The sequence below is a fragment of the Manacus candei genome, unplaced genomic scaffold (assembly GCF_025592945.1).
Source record: "Manacus candei isolate 608988 ecotype Guabito, Panama unplaced genomic scaffold, ASM2559294v1 h1tg000056l, whole genome shotgun sequence".
Classification (NCBI taxonomy): domain Eukaryota; kingdom Metazoa; phylum Chordata; class Aves; order Passeriformes; family Pipridae; genus Manacus; species Manacus candei.
In genome coordinates, this window is record NW_026138104.1 from 6,696,530 (window position 1) to 6,721,724 (window position 25,195).

The 25,195-nt window shown below is 36.7% G+C and overlaps 1 protein-coding gene across 4 annotated transcripts in view; it reads right to left on the reverse strand.

The window, feature by feature from the left end:
- Nucleotides 1–396: 396 nt before the first annotated feature.
- The window catches only part of PIP4K2A (phosphatidylinositol-5-phosphate 4-kinase type 2 alpha), a 107,121-nt gene continuing 82,322 nt past the window's right edge, over nt 397–25,195 (reverse strand). For all 4 annotated transcript variants that reach the window (XM_051802472.1, XM_051802474.1, XM_051802473.1 and 1 more), the window contains 6 exons: nt 21,751–21,897; nt 19,086–19,124; nt 9,171–9,284; nt 5,518–5,761; nt 4,507–4,610; nt 397–2,734 (listed from right to left, as the gene is read on the reverse strand). In XM_051802472.1, the coding sequence (XP_051658432.1) occupies nt 2,654–2,734; nt 4,507–4,610; nt 5,518–5,761; nt 9,171–9,284; nt 19,086–19,124; nt 21,751–21,897 (729 nt within the window). In that variant the 3' untranslated portion in view covers nt 397–2,653. The remainder of the gene's footprint in view (nt 2,735–4,506; nt 4,611–5,517; nt 5,762–9,170; nt 9,285–19,085; nt 19,125–21,750; nt 21,898–25,195) is intronic.

Consider the following 25,195-nt stretch of genomic DNA (forward strand, 5'->3'; position numbering starts at 1 on the left):
AAAAATACTGCTGAAAATATTGTCTTGCTACACCTGTGCAATAAACTGAAAAGTGACAAATGTATTAAAAGAATTAAAAGTCAAGTCAGAATAAAGACAAAAAGACACTTTTCTGTCATTTACCCACAATGTGCGGCGCAGTCTGTATCGTGCGCTGAAAGCTCTGACAGTAAAAGCCTTGAAATTCTAGAAGGCCCTCCCTCCTTCCCATGAAAGTTTGGGCTTATTCCCAAGTACTTTTTAAATAAACTGGTTTAGCATAAGATGACAGTTAGCAAAGTTACTCCAGGTTTTTTTAAGTTTTGTCTTATTTTTTCCCTTTGCAATACAGGCATCTAACATCCAAAATCCATCTGTAAGCGATCAAAACCACAGGTGAAACACAAGAACGAAGGATTTACCTAGTGAGTCATCAAAGTGCTTTATTTTATAAAGCCTTGCTCATGTTTGGAGTGTAATCTAAGCACTAACATACACAATAATGAGTCTTCCTTGCCCTGTCCAAATAAACAGTTTATCAACAAGAATGAATGACAAAAATGCTACACAGACAAAAAGAATGCTTCACTGTAAATGTGTAAAATGGTCTAAAAATGTACACTTGTTGGCCGCAATTAAGTATGTACTCCAAGTATGTGTACCTTATTTTCACTTGAGGGTCTCCCTGTGGCCTCATACCTTCAGAAGCCACAGAATGCTTCAGAAAATGAAACCTGGGAGAGAACATAGACAACCAGGGTGTACAGGGAGAGGACAAAAAAAAAATCAAGCCACAGTACCAACTTATTTAAATACATACAATACAAAAGTATACACATACATTACAGTGCTGCAGACATCACTAAGTCAAACATAACAAAAAATCCTGTGGGAAAGGTTGGGGAAAGGAGAAAAAAAATTAGTACACAGCAACAGGGATAGTATTGCCTTTGGCCGCTGAAGAGAGTGTAATGGGTTGCTATTGTATAGGCTCCTCTGAAGTAAACCACTACGTAAGTTATGCACAGTTGCAGGCTGAACAGCACTGACATTAGTTATGGAGAAGGCATGCTGGCACTCCTGATCCCACTTATAAACGACGATGGGGAGGTTTGACTTCTCTTACATTGCCTACAAAATCTAACAATTTCAATAAAGAAATTTTAAAGGCACAGCTTTAGCACAGTGTATAAGTAGATAAACTTTTAAGCATATGTAAATTTGTCTCTTTCAAGCATGGAGTCTTTCAGGGAAAAATACAAGAGGAGAAGGAATACAATGTTGTTTAAAAATTTTAAACAAGTTAAACATGATCAGCACAGTTTCAGGCAATGTACTATACAATCAAACTTGAGTAAATGGTAGGACAGGTAATTTTGATGCTGAAAGACAATCCTGGGAAAAATCCCTCTGAAATATCCTTTCTTATTTTATTGTAAAAGAGTCTATCACGAAGGTGAGCGAGACATTCACTTTAGTACACTACTGCACATTACCTCTTGGAAGATGACAAAGATTACTTCATTTGTACTGCAAAATAACTTTACATGTAAACTCAAAAGTCATATATTGTACACGGCTCTGAAATTCAGAAATATCCCTGCTTTCCTAATAATGTAAACAGTAAAATTCAGGGTTCATTTTTAGAGGGATAATCTATAATAAAATACCGCTGTTTCAATAGTACAACATAAGCATTTAAACTTCAAATTCCCAGTAAATTACAAGTGAATGGAATTTCTATCAGTGTGCACATCTTTCAGGAGGGGTGAAAGATGGAGCTACTATTGCCCAAAACTATGCGCTTCTTCAGACAAGCTTTTTTTACACTTGTAACATTATTAGTTTCTATATTGCAAGAATAGAAAACAAATGAAAACTTCAGGTAACAAAGTGAAATAAGCAAAGTTTTCCCTTAACATAAGTTTACTATAGCAAAAATGTACACAGCATGAATTACATCAGCTCTTTGTAAGATAAGAGATGCCAGCTCTCAGACTTCTGAGAGGCTCAACTTCCTGATGCAATGTGCTGAAAAGAAGACAAAAACAGGAGAGGGAGATAAAAAAAGGAAAAACCACAACTGCTAGGAACCAAATGGGAAAAGCCTCTGGCACCAAGGGCTATTGCAGCTGCTTTTTTAAGGAGTGCCAGTGTGCAGGGTATAAGTGTAACATTCGCAGTAAGATCATTATTATTGTCATTATCATCATCATCATCATCATCATGAAGAATACTGTCATGTATCTTTTTAGTTCAAAATATAAACTGATCCACAGTTTACAACTTGATATCAATATTGTAGATTTAACATGCATTTACTCTTCCCCACCCCCACCCCACACCTCTTTGCTCATTTTTATTCCGTTTCAGCTGGTAGCATCAGAGTATCTGTCACAGTGCACTCTGAGTAAGCTGTTCTATTTATTGAAATTATTTTAAATTTTTTTTTTGCACACACAAAAGAGTCAGAAATAGCTAGAACTATGCTGGGAATATCAGGCAGCTGTTAAAGCGAGTACTCCACCCCACTTCAGTCATCTTTGCCAGCAGATGTAAACAAAGGGGTTGCTTTCTGCAAGATGAGCGCTTCTCTGAGTTCCTTTTTTTCCCTACACTTGTAGCCACTGCTGCTGTCCCCAGGTCTTGTGTCTGTCCTATGTAACATGATAGGTTACGTCAAGATGTTGGCAATAAAGTCCAAGAATCGCTTTGAATACTGTTCAGGATTAACAGTTGAAATTTCTGCACCAGCCTATACAGGGAATCGGGAGGGGAGAGGAAAGAAGGAAGAACCAGTGTTTTATTTAATGTTTTGTCACCGAGGGTGTTACAGTAAATTTCATGTGTAGTCTCAGAACCAGACAATACAGAATACCAGAAATACAAATTGTAATGCTCCTCAAGCAGAATCTTACCGATGCCTTTTTAGGGTTCACACCAATACAGTGATACTTTGGTTCTCACCACTGTAACACCTGTCCTCCATTTCTGAAACATACTCTTTTTACTTTCCATACTTCTCTTTACTTTCATTGTACTTCAGTCTCCTATATGAATTTTTACTGCACAATTAACCATGCTATCCACTGATTCACCAACAGGTTCTGGTCTCTTGAGCAGCAGTGCCTTCATATAGAGAAGACTGAATTACCATACTCAGATCTGGCATGTCAACATTTGTGTAACATATATTGTTATCTGAATGTTAAATAACCTGGTTTGAAATATATGGTAACAGATATTAACATTTTTTCAACATATATGATTTTAAACCTGGACTAATTGAATAGGCTGTACAATTGCTACTTCAATGAAGTAATGATTTAATTTATATTTTTATTTGGGGTTTACAGAGCCTTAGCCACATTTTTATTCATATTTTTCCTGTTTACCAAAAGGGGTAAATTGCGTGCATGCAATTAATGAATGAACTTCAGCATCAGGTGGCTAAGGGTGGAGAAAGCAAAATAAACAAAATGGTTGTATGAAAGTAATGTTTTGCAGTAAGTTCAAATCACAATCAGCTTCAATAATCATAGTTGTTATTCACAATCTATTTCTATCCCTTATTTAAGCCAGAAGTGTGAGTTTTTAAAGTCTGCTACATTCAAGGTTAAGTAATAATTGCCAGATAATGGCTGCATATGGTCTGCATCAACTTTCAGTTGCCCTGAGAGCAGAGAGTAATGAGAGCATTGTTTTAGAGAGGAAAAAAACACCTTCTACAGGCCTGTGCAGGTCACATCATTCTCTACTGTAAATAAAAAGCCCTGAGCCCTTTGCTTAAAACTCCTCACATGCCCTGACCCTTTAGATACTTGGACAGAGAAGGGATTTTAGCCTCATGAACGAATATGCTCTTTTTAAAAAGTTCATGAAATTTGAACCTGAAATCACCACAGGAGTGATAATGGTAGATATAAATCATTAATTTAGAAAACTGGGCTGTTTCACCATGGTTCTTTGGTGTCTGCTGCTAAGGAGAATTTCAGTCAAAATAAATAAATTCAAGGCATTCAAACAGTAGTCTTCACTGAACAGTCTCTGAGTACTTAATATGTACATTTTATGTTGAATTTTGCAAATTATACTTTTTTTTTCCCTGAAGAAGTCTTGTAGAGTGAGCCACATTATATGCTGAAGAACTAACTTTCAACAGGCTGTCCTAAATAATGAAACCATCACTAAGGTCCTGCATCTGAAATAAGATTTATGGCAGTTTTCATAGTGTGGTGAACAGTTTTGTTTGCATCTCACAAATTTAGGACAAAGTCCTAAAAAGGCATCTCACTAGAGCTCTTTCTGAGCAAGAAAGCTATGCACATGGCTGAAAAAAGAGTTCCACTCTCAGTATGTAAGCTGTAGCAGTTACTTTGTACTTTTTTATTGCACATTAAACTAGCAAAAAGTTCTATCTATTTGCCCTTTCCCTAGATCTACTGAATTGTCCTATATCAGGACACTAAGCAACAAAAATGCATGAATATAAATGGAGTAAGAGGAAAAAGACAACCAGATACTTACCCCATGCTTTACCGTTTTTGCAGCATGGGCAGCTTTCTTTTTTGCATCATAATGAGTAAGAATGTCAATAATGGCCATAAAGTATACTTCCTTCCTAGGTGCATCTGCAAATGGCAAACACAGGGCCGTAACAATGACTTTGGAAACATCTTAGTAACGAGTCCTCCCTCTAACACAGGAGACTTTATAAGACTCAATCTAAGACAGGTCAATGTCAGTCAGAATCAAGATCTGTGAAGACCACAGGCTCAAGCTGTCCTTAACTGAGAGTTTAACTGCATTCATATAAAATGCAAAACTCCCTAAATTACTGTAAAATAGAACACCAGCATACAGAAATAGGAATTATTGCTTAGTTAAAGTAATATGGATTTCATCTTCCTTTGTGTAAAAACTATAAAGTTTTATCTGAAAGGTAATGCTTCTGGGTCAACAAATAAGATCATATTTTCTTTATGAATAAAACCTTGTATTTATTCATGTCAAAGCTTATGAAAAAAACAAACAAGTAGATAACTTTCTTGTCTTGAACAGCCACAGGTAACTAGTTTCATTTAGTTTCACACACTAATATCAAACCCAGTTTCAGGCTTCTTACACACTCCATATGACAACTTTCTTAGCTGGAACACAGAAATTGGGTACAAGTGTACAAATTTTCAAAAAGCAATCAAAGAAGTGAAATATAACTTGGAATGCTGCTTTTCTCATTCTTTCTAGACTGTATTTAACAGTGATATCTTATCTGCCAGAAAAGGAACAATTATAGATACTAGATTTCCTAAAAGGGATGAAAAACCCATGAACTAACTGCTGAAGAACTGCTGAAACTGAATACCTAAGCATTATAAGAATCTTCTGCTTTCTGCTGCACCAAAGAGCAAATTTCCTTTTCTGCAAAGTGAACTTCTATTTTGCAGTTTACATTTGCCTTTACATGGTTGTAAAGACTTTAGGATTCTGATGCAAGAATCAAACCATCTTAACACACAAACATTTATTACTGCTTACTTTCATGGGATTTTATTCCATAAACATCAATAGCTGGATCAAATTCCCCTGGAGCCAAAGGCAGTGAGCTGTTCAGCGTGTTTCCTGGACTGTCTGGAGGGGTTCCAATGGGGTGGGTCCCATCACTTTCACCTTCCTCTTCACCATCATTCTCTTCACACTCTACTTCTTCCTGTTCAGCTCTTTCAACATCATGAATTCCAACCAGCAAGCTGTAGTCCATGAGTTTTAACTGAGCAAGGAACTAGGAAGTGATAATAAGCAATCTATCAGTATCACTGAAAAACACAAGCTCCACTTACAGACAGAAGGTACACAAAGGTGTCATCAGTTAAGAAAAACAGGCACTTCTAAGAGAGAGCAAAAGAGAGGATTAAGGGATAAAGCTAGCAAAGAGGTATTTGATTAAGACATAGTGACAGCACACAGAGAAGTTGAAACTTATACTGTAGCCCACTCTCCCAAAATCCTCAAGGAAAAAGTTTTTTGTGTAGTGAAGACCAGTGTGCTTGCAAGCTGATGACAGTCACTCCTGTCTTGTGTTTCAGCTAGAACCATTGAATACACTGGGCTGGAAGTGACCCACAAGGACCATCGAGACCAGTTCCTGGCCTTGCACAGGACCACCCCGAGAGTCACACCATGTGCCCAAGAGCGTTGTTCAAATGCTTTTTGAACTCTGCCAGGCTTAATACTGTGACCACTTCCCTGGGAAGCCTGTTCCAGTGCCCAACCACCCTCTGGAATACTTGGACATAATATCCAAAACAAACATCCCCTGACACAACTTCAGACCATTCCCTCAAGTTCTCTCACTGGTCACCACAGACAAGAGATCAGTGCCTGCCCCTCCACTTCTTATCACAAGGAAGTTGTGACTGCAATGAGGTCTCCCCTCAGTCTCCTCCAGGCTGAACAGACCAAGTGACCTCAGCTGCTCCTGGTATGGCTTCCCCTCTAGACCCTCACCATCTTTGTAGCCCTTTGGATGCTCCCTAATGGCCTTTTACCTTTCTTATCTTGTAGTGCCCAAAACTGCACACAGCACTCAATTTCCAGACCAGACTCTATGCTATCAGGCGTACAGTGTGCTTTGATCTGGTGCTGAATCTGACCCCTTACTTCCTTTTAAGTCTCATTAAAGAATCATGAAAAAGTGTTCAAATATTCTTGCAGTGGAAAGCCATGAAGTTTTACACCACAAAGACATGAAACGATGCTGTATAAACTTGTGGAGTCCATGCTTATGGTATACAGAGAAAGTGGCTGAAAATAAAAACTATTTCAGTTTTTAGAAACTCTAAATGATTATAAAAAGGAAGTTAGAGCAGATCAGGGAAGAAAGGATTTAAGCCAGACTTTGGAACAGCGATAGTGATGGTGATGAAAGAGGTGAGTATAAATTACTAGGTAATGAGAAACTACAGTTTGTCAAAATCCTGATTCTGAGAAAAAGAGACGAACCAGAGATAACAAAGTGACTCTAAATTCTAGTACTAGCAGAAACATTGTGAGATTGAGGTTTTAAGAAGAAAGAAGAAACTGTTTTTTAATGATTTCAATATAATAAAGCAAAAGACTCTTCACAAGACTAGAAGAGATCTAAGTCTGAAGAGATGACGTACAACAATATGCAACATGAACAGGTGAGACTGGAGGCAATGGTGTGAAGAACTCCAGGCATATCATTAGGCACTTGGTAAACAGAGGAAAAAATTCTACCAATACTCATACAGAACAGTACAAAAGGGAACAGACTCTTGGGGAAAAAAAGAGTGAACTGCAAATTAGAAGAGAACGGCTCTTGTAAAAAAGTGTGCTACTGCTAAACAGCAAAAAGACTTAGGGAGATCAGTGCAAGGAAAAGATAATCTGATTTAAAAGGGAAAAAATACATGCCTTTTCTTAGGACACGTGAGACACCACACAGGAGGCGGGAAAACAGAGCAATAGGTATTTGTATCCAAACAGCAGCAATAGGTATTTGTGTTTGAACACGAGAAGGGGACATTATGACTTGATTATGAGAGAAATAGAGAAGCAATATACAGAGAAACATAGAAACAAAACTTAATGACGAACAAGAACAGATATAAAGTAATATAGCTCAGAATACTATTCCATAATATATGTAACTATAAATACTATGTGATAAGATAATCATATTCTAAGTGTTGTGTATTTCTTTTCATTGTAGCGAAATGTGAGCGTTTACACATTGGGTACAAAGTGTGTATATCAGTGTGTATATTTAACCAGGGCAAAAGAACCAATAAAAGAAAAACAAGGTTAAAGAACAGCTTGCCATTGTTAAAATCAGGAGCCACTTCCCACTGGTGGTTTACATGGATATTAAACAATTCTCTGTATAAATTTTAAATACATGATCTGGAATCTGTAACTATATTCCCAATGGTGTAGAAGATCACACACAATCCAGTTCCTGGGGTAGGAAAGTATCTTCCACATTCCTTGCACACTCTTAAGATATTATCTGCAATCTACTCATTGTGTAAAAGCATTAGACAGCAACAGCAGTTCATGTTAAAAGGGCAAAAATTTTAACCCAAATAAACTTATCTCCGGAGCTGTAACATCCATAGAGCAGTTTTCCAGCACAATACTTTAAATACAAATTAAAGACACATTGATATTTCACAAAAGATTTATGTTTTCATCATCATCACCACCATAAATTTCTCAGTTACTATGATGGAAAGTTCGACTTACTCAAAAGCAAATTATTGGGTAGATTCTGAAGTAACAGTATTTTGTTTTGTGCAGCTAATGAGATACAGATCTGAAGAACTAGACAAGTCAATTCATAGAGCCCTTCTGACAGAAATAGCTGAAAGTCTTATTAACTCACAGACGCATTTTGCTATCAAGTCTCTTCCAAGTCTGTGCCCTTCCCTTGAAAACAAATTTTAGGCTTTGAGTATAAAGCTGCAAAATACTGTGTTTAGTACAAAAATACACAAATTATTTTCAACTTGGGTGAATGAGTTAGTCTGATGTTTATTTTCTTTTATTAGCTGAACTAAATCAGTTATATTACATTAAATTCATACAGTAACACTTTTCTATTAAGTATTTACTATATTCAGCCAATTACAAATTTGTATGAAAGATAAATGACTACATTATGATAATGAATCCAACTGCTGTACACAAATTACTGAAGCACTCTGCTGTTGTGATACTAAGAATGATTTAAAACTGGATTTCTAATATGAAATAAGACATGCATGGCTGTGAGTGGGGGGATGTTGTGGACAACAGTCTGTGTATGGCCTCAGCTCCGGTGCACCTCCACCTGTAAAATACAACTAACAACACTCACCTCTCTCGGGAGCATTTGGAAGTACTAGGCTTGTAAAGCGCTTAAGCACTAAGTAGTACCATCATGTTAACATCACATCATCAAGGCAGGAACAATGTATGGCAATCAGCTATTGGCAGCAAGGCATTTATGACATCAGCAAAAGCAGTGATCAACTCCTGAAAGTTTAAATTGTGTTTCATTTAAAACAGTTATGCTTACAGACTTATAAACAAGAGTTTTCATCAATGACTTACAGGTATGATTTCCTGGGATATCTGTAATTTGCCACACATTTTAATCACATTGAAGTAAACAGGCACATTCTTACCTCAACATCCTTTTTGAGTTTCTCAAGGAACATCTTTTTGTCATTCTCATCAATATGAATCTTTTGGCCATCGTTAATAAAATCATTGTCTTTGAATGTCGGCAGCTCTTTGGCCTAAAATAAACCAAAACTCCTGTAAGAGTGGGGTTGCAAAGAAGAGTGTGGTGAAGCTGTTGGCTCAAGGCAGCCCTGCTGCTGGCAGCAGCACCTCCGGAGATCCCCTATGCCCAAAAGGGCACCACCCTTTTGGCTGCATGCCTCTTCTCCATGACATGCAGCTCTCCACAACTGTACCCGTGGAGCTCTTTCCTTAGTTTATCCCTCCTGAAATGGCCTAGAATGCATATGTTTACTGGGCATGCAGCAAATGGAGACAGGACAAAATCTCTACCTCAATACTTGATTTGCATTGAACACTGATTTGCATGAGCTTCTTCCAAGATGTGGTTTGTCAAAGTGACTGACAATAAATGAAGTCGAAACACAATCCATACCTTATAACAAAGGGCTTGCATCAGATCTTAGAGGAAGTCAAACTGGATTGCATTTTACATAGCTACTGTGAATGTTTACAAACGCCTCATACATATAGAAAAGCATCAAATGAACATGAATTACAAAATTCTGCTTAGAACTGGCAAATGCCAGAGAAGACTACTGCCTCTTATTCTTGATGTTTGAGCATTAGTCGATTATCAACTCTCTCATGAAGTGATTTGCAACAGTGTTTTAAGGAAAGACAGATAGAGTAACCACTGGATTCAGTACTAAGACACTGCAAATGGGCTCTGTTTTTAAAGGGCAGCAGCTTGAAGTTTACTCAAAAAAACCAGCAAGCCAACAAGCAAAAGAGCAGTTCCTTCAGGGTATTTGGTCAAGCAAACTGGAAGTAACAGTACCTCCTGCAATCAAAAGACTTTAAAAAATAAGCCCATTAAGAGCAATGAACAACCTTTCTTCCTTCCCCCAACCTTTAATCAATACTAGGGAAGAACAGATTTTCTTTAGAAAGAAAATGTTGCAGAACAATGAGTGCTGCAATTATCAATGGCCATGAACTAATGAATACTCTGAATAAAATAATTTCCCCTTAATCCCAAAGTCCTTCTGCTAGGAATAAAAGGCAGCTAACATCAGCCTACTGGAATGTCCTCTGTAAGTTTAACTAGTCAGACATTGCTTATAATCTCACTGGAGATGGTGTTTTTCATAAAGTTTATTTTCTTCCTATGACACAGTAAGGAAAAGAATCTGAGAGGTTCTTTTCTCTGCTCCAAAATGTACATATTGGAAAGCACAGCATTAAAATGTGAGCACCACAGTGGACTCTGAAATGCCCTTTTAAGATCTTCACAATGGCCAAAAGTTCTTTTTGCTGTTGGGCTGTGCACTGAGGTGGCAAAAATACTCAGTTCCCCAACTGTCCAAATTTATTTTTTTGAGCTGGAATTTGTGAATTGTTTGAGACCCCACAATGCTGCTTTTGTTTAGAAAAGCGATCTTTTTCTTCCAATAACTGCTCAAAACCACTTAAGCAATTAGTAACATTTTAACAGTTATGAATCCATAATTAAACTGCATCCTGACACCTATGAACTCTGGAAAAAATAAGATTCTAGTCTGGCTGCTCTGAATTATTACTGTGTTGCATCTAGAACATTCTGATATATTAAAATACCCTTTAACAGAGATCCTCTATTTAAATTTATAATAAAAGGAAAAAAACAACCCAAGCAGTCGAGATGGAGCTATAACCATTTACCCATCCCACACTCCACTTCTGTGGAGGAGTCATCCTGGAGTGCTCGCCTGATTTACTTAAAAATGATGTTGGACACTTTCTGAAGCTCACAATGAATTGTTTACTGCAATATGACTGCACAGCATGCATCGATTTTCTTTCTGGCCTCCTTACTCCACTCAGTAAGTGGTTTAGGATGCAAACGAGCAGGGGAAACATCAGATAAGCATTCCAGGCTAACAGCTGTAGAGATTATCAAACACAATCGAGCATACTGTCCCATGGACAAGAGTTAATTCTGCAGAGGCGGGACTGTGGATCCAAGGATGTTGCCAACACCGGACGATGGAATCCAGTGCGTGGGATGCTTAAGAATGGAGAGGAGATTTGGATGAATTAATTTAAGATGAAACAATAATGAAAAGAATGCAGGAAACCAAGCTCCCTTCATTTCTAGCCCAAAGTCACTAAAAAAAAAATTCCCCAGATTATTTTTCCACCTAGTATATCCAAGTTATTTATTAAAATAGGCAGAGGTTAAAGCGAAACAAACCCATTAACACTGAAAAAAACCCCCTACTAATGCTGTTTAAAGCTGGGGGATGAGCAGAGAGGAAGGATGTGCTTGTGGTTAAGATGCTGAGATGCATGTTCGTCTCTAGGCTCTGCCAGACTTCCCGCAGAGCACAGCATCAGCCAGTCAGACCGGCGGGCAGCGTGGGGGGAACCGGCTCTGCTACTGAACACAGCCCTGTCGCTGATAAAAATAAACTTAAATTACAAGTAATGTCTTTTTGGAAGATGGTAGAGCTGGTAAGCCCGCTGTGTGGGTGCCATACTCCACTTTAACCTTGTCCCTGATCTATTTTTAATAAAAGTGAGCTAGCAAAGCTGACACTGCTGCATTTCCTGCCTGCCATCACAAGACCCAAGGGGTACTCCCAAGGACGTTCAGGGCAGTGAGTCAGCTCTCCCAAAAAGCCAGATTCTTCACTGCCTGTGTGCAGGCTCCCCAGTTGTTGATAATCCCCCCGAGGATATTTATCTGAAGTCATTTTTCTTCACCCAAATGCCCATAGCTGTGAAGATTTGGCAAGTGTAGAACCACGTAAGTTAAAAGCCAGTTCTGAAGTATGTGAAGAAAAATGGAAAAGCAAAAGCAGTGGGTCCCACCTAAGAAACTGAAGCTAAAAAGCTATGTGCCAGTGGTTGCCCTCACCACATTATTTGCATGATGCCTCCCTGCCTATACTCTTCCCTCTTTCTAGGTGTTATTAGACAAAGATTTTTTTTCTGTGTGTGCTAGGCAATATTATTCTCCCTATTTATTTAAAGCTGAATAGTTCTAGGATACTGTTGCATATATTACTATGTCCTAGATATTAATAATAACAGCCAACACCAAGAGTGATTCCAGTAGTACTTTAACCTGTCTTAAAATTGATTTGTGAATTTAAGAATTAAGACCTATGAAATATGCAACTAGGAGGGGCTCTTGTAGTTATGCAAAATTAATAATATATGTGTTCATGTTGAAAACTCCTACTATGTTCATTTTCTTCTTATGCACTGAAATAAATAAACAAACACAAATAGAATCATATTGTGGCAGTTTAAAACACTGTCTGAATGAAAAAACTGAGGCTTTGCTTTAATGAAATAATTGATATGGTTAATTTTTTATGAAGTCTCAAATATTCCAATGAAGCAAAATCCTTGTTGGAAAAAGATTCTCCTAGAATGTAATTCATTATAATGAACATATTACTGTCATTAAAGAACTAAATATTTTAAGAGCTGCACAGGAGATGAACATTAACTACTTCCACTAAATTAATAATAGATTTTCTTTCTGAACCACCTCCATTGTTTTTATTCCCCTACTTAAAGATGCAAGAAAGGCACAACAGGTTTTACAGATATGAAATATTTATTTATAAAAAAAACCATGTTATTTGCACACTTCAGGTTTGCATTCCGAAGTTTGCCATGGTCACAGAGAATTTTAATGGCAGGAAGATTTCACTGCCTTTCAAAAGGCTGAAAATCAATAGAGATTTCTTAGTAACTAAGATGACAGACTGTGTAAAGCCTTATTCAAAACGTAAAATTATACTGTAAGAGCCAACTGATATTGTTTTGGTTAAAAAAAACAACCTTGGAACGTAGGTACCAGGTGAAGTTTTATTTCTATATCAACATGGAAATAGTTTTTGTATATTTCTTAACACATCTCAATTCACCATCCTAGCCTAATGTGTTGTAATGAATATTAACAATTATTTTTCCCCAAAAGAATTTTTTGTGCATCGTGACATCAAAAATAATGGTCATAGCTAACACTAATCCTGACATTTTGGAAGCAGCTTACTAAAACAGCTATAGGTTACATAAGTTTCAGTGTAAGTTTTGGACTGAAAAAGGAAAAAGACTAATTGTCTTCACAACCTAGCAGAATTTCTCACCTAACAAAGGCAAAGATTAGGTTGTAGGAGAAACGTGGCATAGCAGACTTAATTTTTGTTTGGAACTAGACACAAGTCATACTATTCACACAGTTAATCATGGAAAAATTTGGCTTACAATTTATAACTCTTGAAAATGATATAAAACATCTGCCAAGAGTAAAGGTCCACACCCTGGGCTTCTTTCAGAGCAAATGCCCACATACATCTTTATTTTTCGGGTTCACCAGCATACACGGAAGGCAGTATTTGGGGGGGGGGAAGATAATAATATTAAATATAGTTTGCAGTAATTTGGAACAGGTAGTTTTGAATTGAATCAAAAAGTCTGGAGTCACTAGATCTACAACACGGAAGAATAACTTCCTTTGGAAGGCTGAACACTGCAGTTTCTTCCCTCCAGTATTTCTGTGACCTGGGTCCAAACTTTTGTTGTACAATTTGCCCTGTCCTAGACCAGAGTTTCTAAACAAACAAGGGTCTGCAGCTCCACAGTGACATCACAGGTCTGTAAAAGGCAATGGAAATAGAGCTGTAACCCTAAAATGCGGTCTGAGGGGGAACACTGGAATGATTTTAGCTGTGTAACTGTAATTAAGCATTTTTGTAGGACAAAAAAATTGTGCTGGATGCTGTAGATGGGTTAGGTATTCAAGCATGCACCAAAATAGAAACTGTCTTTTCAATGCTCAGGGAAACGCACCCAGAATTATTCCTGGTGTTAATGTCTTCCTGCTGCAAGATGAACATGCAACATAAAAAATGCAACACAAAATTCCCCTTTTATTTTTTCAGCATATGGAAAACAGACTTTTAAACAACAACAACAACAAAAACCAAAACAAAGGCAAATTAGTGATTTGTTTGGAAAAACAATAATGGGGTTGATGTCACGTGAAGGCAAAACGCTGTAATAGGAATCGGAACTCTGAATGTCTATTTGTATCTTGGCAGTGTGATGTTTTGAAAGTTATAATCTCTGTACTTTGCAACCTTGAGATTCATTTCACAAGGAAATCTAAGACACTTCACAGGTCTGTTGGGTAAGACTGGCACACGAAGCAGACTGAAATCACTAAAAGAAATTAGTAAAGCCATGCTGTTCTGAAATTAGCAATTTTAAAATAGCAGGAAATAATAGCTCAGACTTTGGAATGATCCACCTTGAATAAAGTTTTACATAATGACATCAAAAAACAAACAAACAAAAAACCACCAAAAAACCAAACCTGAGTCAAGACTGATTGATCTTGTTGCGATGCTCCTACATGAAACCCCTTCTTCCTTAGGTTATACTTTGCTCTCAGAAATCAGTTAATTACTATATGTTGTAATATATAAAATAAAACACAAAGCTAACACCTAGTGGCATCTTCCAATCTAATTATCACAGCTATGTATTTTGAATACAATTTAACTAAGATATAACATAACTGCCAACTATGGCAATCTTTTTCCAAAGAGAAACTCGAATATAAAATCCTTTGTTCAATTGTATTTACTACAATTTTTCTGCATTTATGCTGATTTATGAAACAACCCATACCACAGAGGTGGCAATGCAACCAGTTTTAGATTAATTTTAAAACATGTAATAACCTCTGAAATTGCTCAAGAAAGATGAAATGTGGTGGGCATCAGTTCAGTTAGGTTTTATTTTTCTTCTTAAAATTTCCTTCTGAGCTGCTCACTCACAAGCAACATGTTTAAGTTCTTTTATCAGTACAAGCAGACTCAGCTGTTACTGCTAATTTAATGTCCTACTGCAAGTATGGCATAATTGTGAGCAGGCAGACCACCAGGGGAGTTCTGCATTATCCTCATTTCACTTAAGAGGGCAAAATTGTCCAAGGAATGAATAGAAAATGCCCACTATTAAAATAATAAAAATAAAAAGAGAACTAAAGCCTAAAAATTAAAAAGGAGCAGCTGTCAGAATTTGACAACTGTTGACACGTACCATTCTTTTAAAATTCAAGACAACTGTAAGTGCATGTTATGATACATGTTGCCAAGAAAGCAATGCCTTCTTTATTATTAAAAATATCATTTATAACGCAAATGAAAGGAATTGTGTGTTAAGGTGAAATCCAAGGGATGGAGCTTGTCTCTGCACTGACTATCATGAAATACTGAAATGACAGCTTCAGAGCTTCTCATCAGTATGTTAGGATATTAAACAGCTGAAGACGGTCAAACAGGAGGTAAACTGAAAACAGGATGGAAAAGCACCATTCTGAAAAGTCAATCCAGACAACTTTTCTTCCTAAAAACTGATTTAAAAAAATGTTTGAATACTAGTACCTATTTTACACTACCAAACTAAAGTAGAAACATACTTTCCCCCCCAATTTCTTATATTACAGTCCACTAAGTCTTTCTGCGTAATTGTTTCTTCTTTATAAACTCAGTAAATAACAACTTGCTGATTGATAGGAAAAAGATTCAAGAGCATCATAATTTTTGCCTTTAAAAAGTAATTTATCTAAAATTTACAGTCTGTATCGGAATGTGACTGAAAGACTTGCTCTTCTGTTTTCTGACTTCTCCAGCTTTAATAGAAGTAAACACGTTATTCTTGATATTCTGGAAACCATTTGATTACTTCAATATTGGCATTTGAAATTCAATATGAATTACTTAAAAGCCTGCTTAAAACCTAGAGCATTGCTGGAAATCTTAGCCATACATTTTAGCACCAAAAGCTTCCTGTTTTATTACTGTTTCTAAGCTGTGAATAGCAATAGACACCTTCAAAAATAAGTAATTAAATAATGCTACCATTAATTGAAATTATATTAGTGTCATTTCAGAATAATATTAATACATTGATGATTTAACTTGCCTCTGGCTAAAAATTAGCTAATAAGTTACTACACCAGCTACGGTTCTCAGATTGTCTGGTTTTGTTTAATCATTCAGGACAATTTCTTCTAAGATAGGAGATGCCAAAATCTCTTCAGAGAATTTGCTAAAATGTCTTTTTTTTCCCTCCCTTCCTTTTCAAGCCAAAATTTTCCATCTGTTTTAACATCTTTAAGACTGATTTGAGATTCCCAGAGATGACAACAAACAAAAAGTTTGAAACAATGACATCTACTTAAGTGAAAATTGAGGTGATAAAACATGGTATAACTCGCCAGTTATGAGTAATGGACCATTTACATACTTAGGTCAACACAGTCCTCAAGGACCTGGAATCAGTGACATATATGCAGACATACATCTCATAACACCAGCCCTTTAGAACTGCCCAGAGTTTCAAAACAAAACTTTGCTTGTCTATTTGTAGAAATATACAACACCTTTTTTATTTAACCTTAAAAACTGCCTTGGAAACATCTGAGTAGCTTAGGTGAGTAAATCACTGCTGTTCTCATGCCTATTGCAGATTCAGATCACAGTGACAATGAATGTCCTGAACATCTGCAATCCACAGGTGCAGCATATTCTTCTCACCCTTTCAAATCAAACAGCAGACTCCAAAACTTAACAAAAGCCAAGTACTAAGGAAAATAATATTTTTCCCTTGCTTAAATCTCTAGAAGTATTTCTTAAAGTGTAAAATGTTGTTCCCTCAATGAACTTAGAAGTCTATCCAATAATTCCCTTTCTTAAACATTTGTTCTGAGTGTGAGCTTGTGGCTTCCCTGCTGCATTGCACTGTTGTTAGAGGAGCAGAAAGCTGTTCTGAAAGCCTCAGACCATCCGCTTGCAACATCAATAAGCTTTGTGCAGTTCCTCCTCCAAGAAATCAAACTATTAAAATAGCAAGATAAGAATTATTTCTTTTAGAGAAGTACTCAGAATCAAAGAGGAGGTCCTAGATGTGAAGTTGATAGGAATTTTTATTTGCCTTACCAAAGTTATGATTTCACATTAAATTTAGAGAATTGTTGTATACAGTTATACAAAACTACACAATATAGTTTCAACTTAGCTATAAGCAAGTTCAATAGTAATTTTGCCATGAACTTCCATGGGAACAAAATAAAGGCACTGTTTCTTTGAGGTCCTCACTTGATGTATTAACTGCGCTATGTGTGGACTATTATTAATCTATTTATTATGAGGCATATTCCTAAAACTGCTCAAAACTACTGCACTAAATATCTGTATAGTATCAGCTCCTGTACAGCTGAATACGCAACATATTGTTCAATTTTGCATTATTATTATTCCAAGCATTAATGTTGCAACCTGAAGTAGTCCCATCGAAATAATCTGCCCTCCTCATCTCTGTCAGACTATTTCAGCACTACCAGCAGAGGTTTTCAGTGACGTAAGTTACTGTTTGTAAGACAATGAAGGGTTAATCCCTCCATTTTAAAAACACTAGAGTTGCACTACTAAACAAGAACAAAAACAGATGACAAGAAAAGAAAGGAGACTATTCAGGACATGTTCTTCAGGGCCCTGTACAGCAAAAAGAGAGCTTATGCTGACAATCCTAACTGCAGCTGGCATTTGGGACATGGTAGTTGCCTAATGCTGGAAAAAGAATTTTAAGTGTTTGGTCATGCCTTGGGACAAAATGGAAAAACTCTGCACGGAGTTTTTCATGCAGCCAGAACTGCAGGGCTGACAGCTACTGCCATGTCCCTTACTCCTTAGTGCAGTTGTGTGATCTCTAGAAGGCTCAGAGAGGCAGGTATGATACAACTAATGCTTAGGAAAAAAAAAAAAGATCTCAATGGAATTTGGGGACAATATAAAATAAAGTGAACTGTTGAATGATCTCATGCTAATCCAGAAGGAATGTGCTTGGAAAAATTAAGAAAACAAGGGTTATGGGTTCATAGAATCACAGAATACTCTGAGTTGGAAAGGATCCACAAGGATCATCAAATCCTACTCGTAAGTGAATGGCCCCTATGGGGATCAAACCCACAACCTTGGCATTATTAGCACTGTGCTCTAACCAACTGGGCTAATCTCAGGGTCATTAGCCTTCACCCAAATTTGAAATCTAAGAAGTCTGAGATGATGGAGACTATGTTCCACTTTCAATTATCTGCAGAATCTTTAGACAAGCCTCTCCTAAAGCACCATCAGGTTATTTCAGTAAAACCTCAAAGAAAAAGGATTTTGAGGATATTAAATGTCTCAAATGAACCGAAGTTGAAGGTGCAGAAAAAGACAGTGATCAATTTTCTTTTAGAGGAAAGCTTCAGCCCAGAATTTGAGGGAGACTGTCTCTCAGTATGGCTACATGGACATCTGTCAGTCACTCGCTCCTTTCTATGGGCTTTACATACCCAGGGTTCTCACAATTCAAAGTTTGGTTCATCTTTGCATTCACTTTAGCCATGGTGCCACGTCACAACATTCCGTTAACTGACATGGGATTTCCATAAATATCAATATTAAAAGAGCAAGAGAAAGAAGATGAAGAAGCAGGAGGGAAGAGAACAAAGTCCTGATGTTTTCCTACCACAGGGCAGGCCCTGAAGAAACTAAGAGAAGAGAAAAAAGGAAAAGGAGGAGGTAGAGGATTGGCTCACTTACCTCTGAAATTTCAACACCATTGCAAACCACTATTCAAAGGTCTGCAGAAAATAGAGGAAAGATAAAGGAGGGATAAGGTAGAACTCAAGAGGGAAGAATATAGCAGAAAAAAAGAAAAGGGGCAGAACAGCACTGGTTATGTTTGTTCTGAGACTAGCTAGCAGGTTAGATAATTGAAAAAGAAACAGAAATGCACCATACCTTTTCTTTGTCACTGGCTTCTCGAGCCACAGTAGAGCCCTGAAACAGAAAAAATGGATCTAAAAATGTGCATATGTCAGAAACTAATTTGAAAATGTTACGATAACAGGTCAAAAAGTGGATGAACTGTATCCTTCTGAACTTGAGAGCTGTTTTAAAGAAAGGTGATACAGTAGGTAGAATGCCCAGGACTTCTGAACTGCTGCAATCACTTGAAGAAGATGTATCATGAGAGAAGAAAGATGGATTAAATCCTCAAATGCTCTACACTTCTATTGTCCTCCTGATTCCTGGAGCTTCTTCCTCATCTCATCCTCATTTTGAGTCTATGATCCTGGAAGTTCAGTTTGCTCAGCAGACTTCCCATCTTTTTGTGCCAATTAAGCCATGTGGTTATGGAATAGCCTATTCTACATAACTGTTTCGACATATAAAATACACATTTCAAAAGGATGTCACACAATATAAACGTAAAAAATATTTAAGAGATCATAAAGTACAAAAAAGAACAATGCACCTCACAGCAACATGGAGTAAAAAGAAGAGATGAGACCAACTGTGGACTCGCAAGATTTACAGTGGTTGCCAAAGACATTTTGGATTTGTTTTTTTAATCTATTTTTTATCTTAAAACCAGTAGACAACATAGTGCTTCCTGAATAAGTTGGAGATGAAAAAAAAATGACCATATATATTTCCTTAAAAATTTCTTGAAGCAGGACCATACTTTTAAGTACCCAGCATTTGTTTACCACATAATAGCACTGCAAGAAATAGTAGCTACAAACATGACAACTGGATATTGAAAGCTGGGCAAATTAGCTCTACTGTTTGTTGGAAGGTGTGCATCGTGTAAAGAAGTGCTGGAGTGGAGTCTCACTATTTTAAAGAACGTGAGGATTCTCAACCACATCCATGTTTTTCTTTTTTTTAAGAAAGAAACTTAAAAAACATATGAAGGATGGAGAGAAAAGATATATGGGACAGTATCTCTTAGTTATATGTATGGCCCAGTTTTATATTGTTAATGATAATAAAGCCTGGCAAATGCCTGACATTTTAGTTAACTGATGAGACATCTTTTATATTGTATTCTGTGCTCCAACAGACTAGTAGGCCGGAAAAAAGATCAGCTGACAACTAAACTGAAGGGAAAAAAAAAAAAGATTCACAATAGTAAAAACTAGGGAGAATGCCAAATATCAAATTTGGCAAAAAAATGACACTGAAGTCATTTTAACAAAATGCCTCTGTGGTCAGGAAAATGCCTTTGAAATCCTATGCTGATCTGTGGTCTTTTTTAATTAATACCTACACAGGTAGAGAATTGTGCTATAAGTGACTTCTAAGCTGGTATCAAAAATACTAATGTATGAAAAAGGACTCTGAATCTACAACTGCAGATGCTGTAGCAAACAATATAAATAAAAAGTGATTTATAATAGACGCACTGTCACTATAAATCTGCTCAGTGAAGGAGTTTGTTTCAAAGAATAATATGATATTGATGTTAAATTTGAATTGTATGAGAAGTTAAAGCAATGCTTACAGCTTGATAAACTGAATAGAGCACAGAAGCATTCACAGAGGTAAACAACAGCAAGACCTTTTGACACCAGTGTTAAGAATGTACTGTATATAAGTACTGTTTAATTTTTAATATATTTGAACATTATGATGCTCTAGAACACATACAGTTCTCTCAAATAAAAAAAAAATAACTTTCTCTGGTAACAACCACTGCCAGTAATACTAAATATCAAAAAGTAAATTGTTGACAATTCAGAAATCAGTTCTTATAAATCAAGTTCAGTCAACTACCTAATGAATTGCTAGGTAGAGACTTGACAGTAGGAAGGGACAGTGCAGTACATCACAGGACAATTCTCTTAATATAGAAAGATAAATGAACATTTTAAAACAAGCTTGCAGATGCACTTAGAGGTTCAGCACAAAGAAATTAAGTGTATTAGAAAGAAGTAGGTTTCTAAGGGGATACTTTAGAGAGGAAATTAAAATACAATCCCTTGGGTAGAAAGACAAACTACATTTTGGGCATTCATTGTAAGCCCTGTATATTAACTATTGGCAAAATTACAATGAGCAGAGAAAGCTTCTGGAAAAAAACCCAAAACAGATCTTATGAGAAATGCAACAGATATTTTGTTTTTTTATAAGAACCTTCTCCTTTTCACTTGAATTATTTTTAACATATTGAATGAATTGTGAAGCTTTTCGTGATGTGCTTTGTCAGTAGCATTTATTGGTTTAAATGATGACATTTAGTTGTTTTATAAAACCCTCTGCAGAATCAACTGTGGCTAGCTTTCCATAATGTTGAAAAAAACCTATAAGAAGCAGAGTTATTATTACTAGTGTGAAGTGTTTTACCTTTAACCATTAGTAACATTCAACAAACATACCTGGTTAAATTGCTGCATTTAAAAATGCACAAAACAAATAAATTTGTACAATTTCTATAAAACCCTCATTCGGTTTTGCTAAACCTAGGTGTAGAATTAAACCACTTAATGCTGACTCTTACGCAACACAATTTTAATATAATTAAAATTCTGAGCAATATTCAAGCATCAGAATAACCTAACATTTATAGTAAAGATTTTCATCTACTTTATCAGTCATTTCAACAGCAATTATTTCTCACCTTTAAATCATATTTTCTATAAACAGATAAACGATGGCTGAAGACATTTCTTGTAACAACCATATATACTTCAACTCCATCAACAGTAAGCCGGTACATGCCCAAAAACTGGGGAAGAAGTGTATTCCCATGACACTCCACAATAAACTGCAGAATAAAAAGAAAAAACAGAAATAAGGGTTGACACACATAAATATGCATTTATATCACTTTAGATATAAAATTCCTAGAAATAACATGTTTATTTGCTGAATATATATTTGTGTGGAGACAAACTTTAAAAAAAATCATGTCAAAACAAACCCCTTCATCCGGAGGTTATCCTGCTTTTAGGCCAGTGTTTAAAAATTAAAATCTTGAACTGCTTAACTTACAACTCTTGCCTTCTCACAGGAAGGGCAGACTACATTTGAGAGACCTTTCAACTGTTTTGGTCCAAAAAGCACACCTAAGCAGATAACATTTTGGTATTGATGTTGAATACCACACTGCTGCAATCTGTACTCCGTTGTCCCAGATTATATTTAATTTGTATGTTCCTCCATTCTCAGTATTCGTTTATTAAAATGAACATTTATGGTGTTGTCACAGCAATGGGTATTATTTATCATCACCGACTTTCTGCTAGTTCCTGTGTGGTAGTAGCCTTTCAGGGTCAAAAGAGCTGAGCAGTAAAGTGCAAGTTCCCTGTATTTTTTTATTTATGAATCATTATATTTCCTTAAGGTCACCATATTCCACTACAAATGGGCTATTAACCTTAAAAAAATTTGCCACCTGCACCTGCAACCTGTCTTTTTTTTTCCAACCACTTGCTTTAAAACTAATTGTTCTGTTGGAAAGACCACTGGAGGAAGCAGAGAAAGCAGAGACACATTGAGGATGGGAAGTATTGAAGAATGAATTTTTACTCCCAGAATAAAAATGCCCATACTGTATTAATCCTAAAACCCTACTCAAACATATCAACTTTTTTTTGTGGAATCAAGGAAAAGTTAAACCACAATGATGCAAACCAGAAAAGGACTCACCAGCTTTCCTCTTTCTGTTAATACCAAGTCTCAAACTGAGGAATATGGAGAAAATTTAAACGTTCAAGCTCCAAATAGGAAACATCAAATCTACCCAAAAGTCAGCTTTTAAAGCAGAACAGCTTCTAAATATTCATTGAATACTGAAGCTGCTCTTTCTTTTGTGCCAAAGTGACCTGGTTATTAGAAATACAGACTTTAGAAGAATTTAGAACAAGTTAACTGAATAAGTCATTTAAATTTTTTAACAAATGTAGGTAGTATTTGGTAACAAATGACATAACAAAGTGCTTGGAATCCTGGAGATTTTGCAATTTTGGGTTCCTCTGCTAACTTTAAAGAATTTCTCTCACTAACTTTCTATTGGATTCTGCACATATCACAGGCAGACTTTCCTTTTTAATTGGCAAAATAAAAACAGAAGGATTTAAGAGTTCTGAAAACAATCCTGTCCACCGAGAAACAAAGGGAATGAACAACAAAGACAGAAATTGTTGACTGTGAATTGAACCCAATTTTGACTGACAGCTCTTGACACGTGAGCCCTGCTGAATCTTGCTGGAATAGTTTGGGATGCTCCTTTCTGCCTGCCCCAGAGCTCTAGTGGAGGTTCAAGCCCTGATGCAGAGAACATGTAGTCATGATGCAGTTGTGACACTTCACCGTGAAGCGTTTTTAAGCTCAAACTGCCAAGGAATGGGTAAAACATGTGAAGGTCCTGCAGAGGCTCAGTGAATACAAATCAGAATCCTAGGAAGGAAATATGACTGTACACCCCAAAATGCAAATGAAAAGTTTGTCAGTAAAAGGCCACAAAAGCAATGGCAGTCGTGAGCAGTGCACAAAGAGAAAACTTCTGTTTAACAGATACAGAATTTTTAAGCTGGAGTTCTCAAATTGGAGGATTTTCAATCATAGGGCTATTACCAACATCACAAAGCAGTTATAACACATTACAGGATACACAGCTCATTTTGACCATTAGTCATTTCTCTTAGAGATCCAATCATAAAGTAAAATGAGAACTATTAATGCTGAGCTTACAGAAAATCTGTTTAAAGTACTAATATCTATTAGTCAAACTACAATGATTATTTTGTTATAAACACCAAGCACTTGGCATATATCCTAAGTGTAAATACTTTTCTAAAGCTTTATAGAAAGTGTAGAGGGTTGTTCCTATAAAATCATTTACTGAGAGACTTCTACTCTACGATGATTACATTCTGCAAGGATGATAAAAATTAATCTAGGTTCCAACAAGAGTTTAGTGTCACAGAATTTCAGGCTACTCAATTCTTTAATGGGTTCAGCCATTCCTAATTTTATGGCTTTTAACTACAGACTTTAAATACTTAAAATAAATAACTATTATTTAAATAACAATTTTCCAGATGGGGATCTGAGATTCAGAGTCTTTATCTGAAATCATACAGAGTTTGTGCCACGTGAAGGAATGCCAGCTAGGCACCTTGACTAATAACCCCCTGCCCTTCCTCTCAGCTGTGAGTGCCAGAGTCTTGACACTTAAACTCTCTTTTCAACCCTAGCTACTGCTATCTCTCCGATTTTAACCTTTCTAATCCTGAGTGTAAAACCTGTAAAATGGCAACATCATTAACATAACATAAGCTGCATACCCACCACAATACCATAAAACAAATTCTTCTGTTAGCAGTATACAACCCCCTCCCAAACTGTTCTGTACTATGTAACAAGGACAAAAAGGCCATTAATGAGAGTTGCTTAAGTCCTATTTGTAAGTTAGGGTTTGCCATTTGCTGATGCTGTTGTTTCATTTTAATACTGTGCAAATGAACCCTTCTGAAAGGGCAGTGTTACCAGCATGCAACACAGGACATGAGGAGCTCTTCTTTCCCTTCCCTTGATAAAAAGGGATGTGGCCACATTCTTGCAGGCTTCTAAGAGACCCTCTCAAAGCACACCACGTACGGCACAGTTGTTTCCCATTTGCTGCTGACTGTGGACACTTGTGCCATTGCAATCTAAAGAGAAGCCTCTAAAATTATTTCCATGTTTCCTTAGGACAGCGTTTCTTATATTGATGGGGAGGCAAGGAAAGAGGGAGGAATGCCACTTGCTTTCAGCATCTACAAGATTGGTCTAGAACTTCCTACCTTTGAAACTATCAATCCCCCATATCTGCATCACAGAGGAGGCAAAACGTGTCATCTGTTTGGGTGGGAGTCCAGCAGGACTTGCACTGGTGACTGTGGTTGGCAGATTTTCAATTTGTCCATCTTGATATAAAGGAAGTAGCAATTTAGTCACCTCAAGGTGCTTTTTAGGAATGATTTCCTGAAGTTTCCCACTCACAGCTGGAAAAAAAGTGAGCCTAGAAAATAAGCCGGTACATTCTTAACAGGACTGCTAAATTTCAGTGAAAGAAAAGA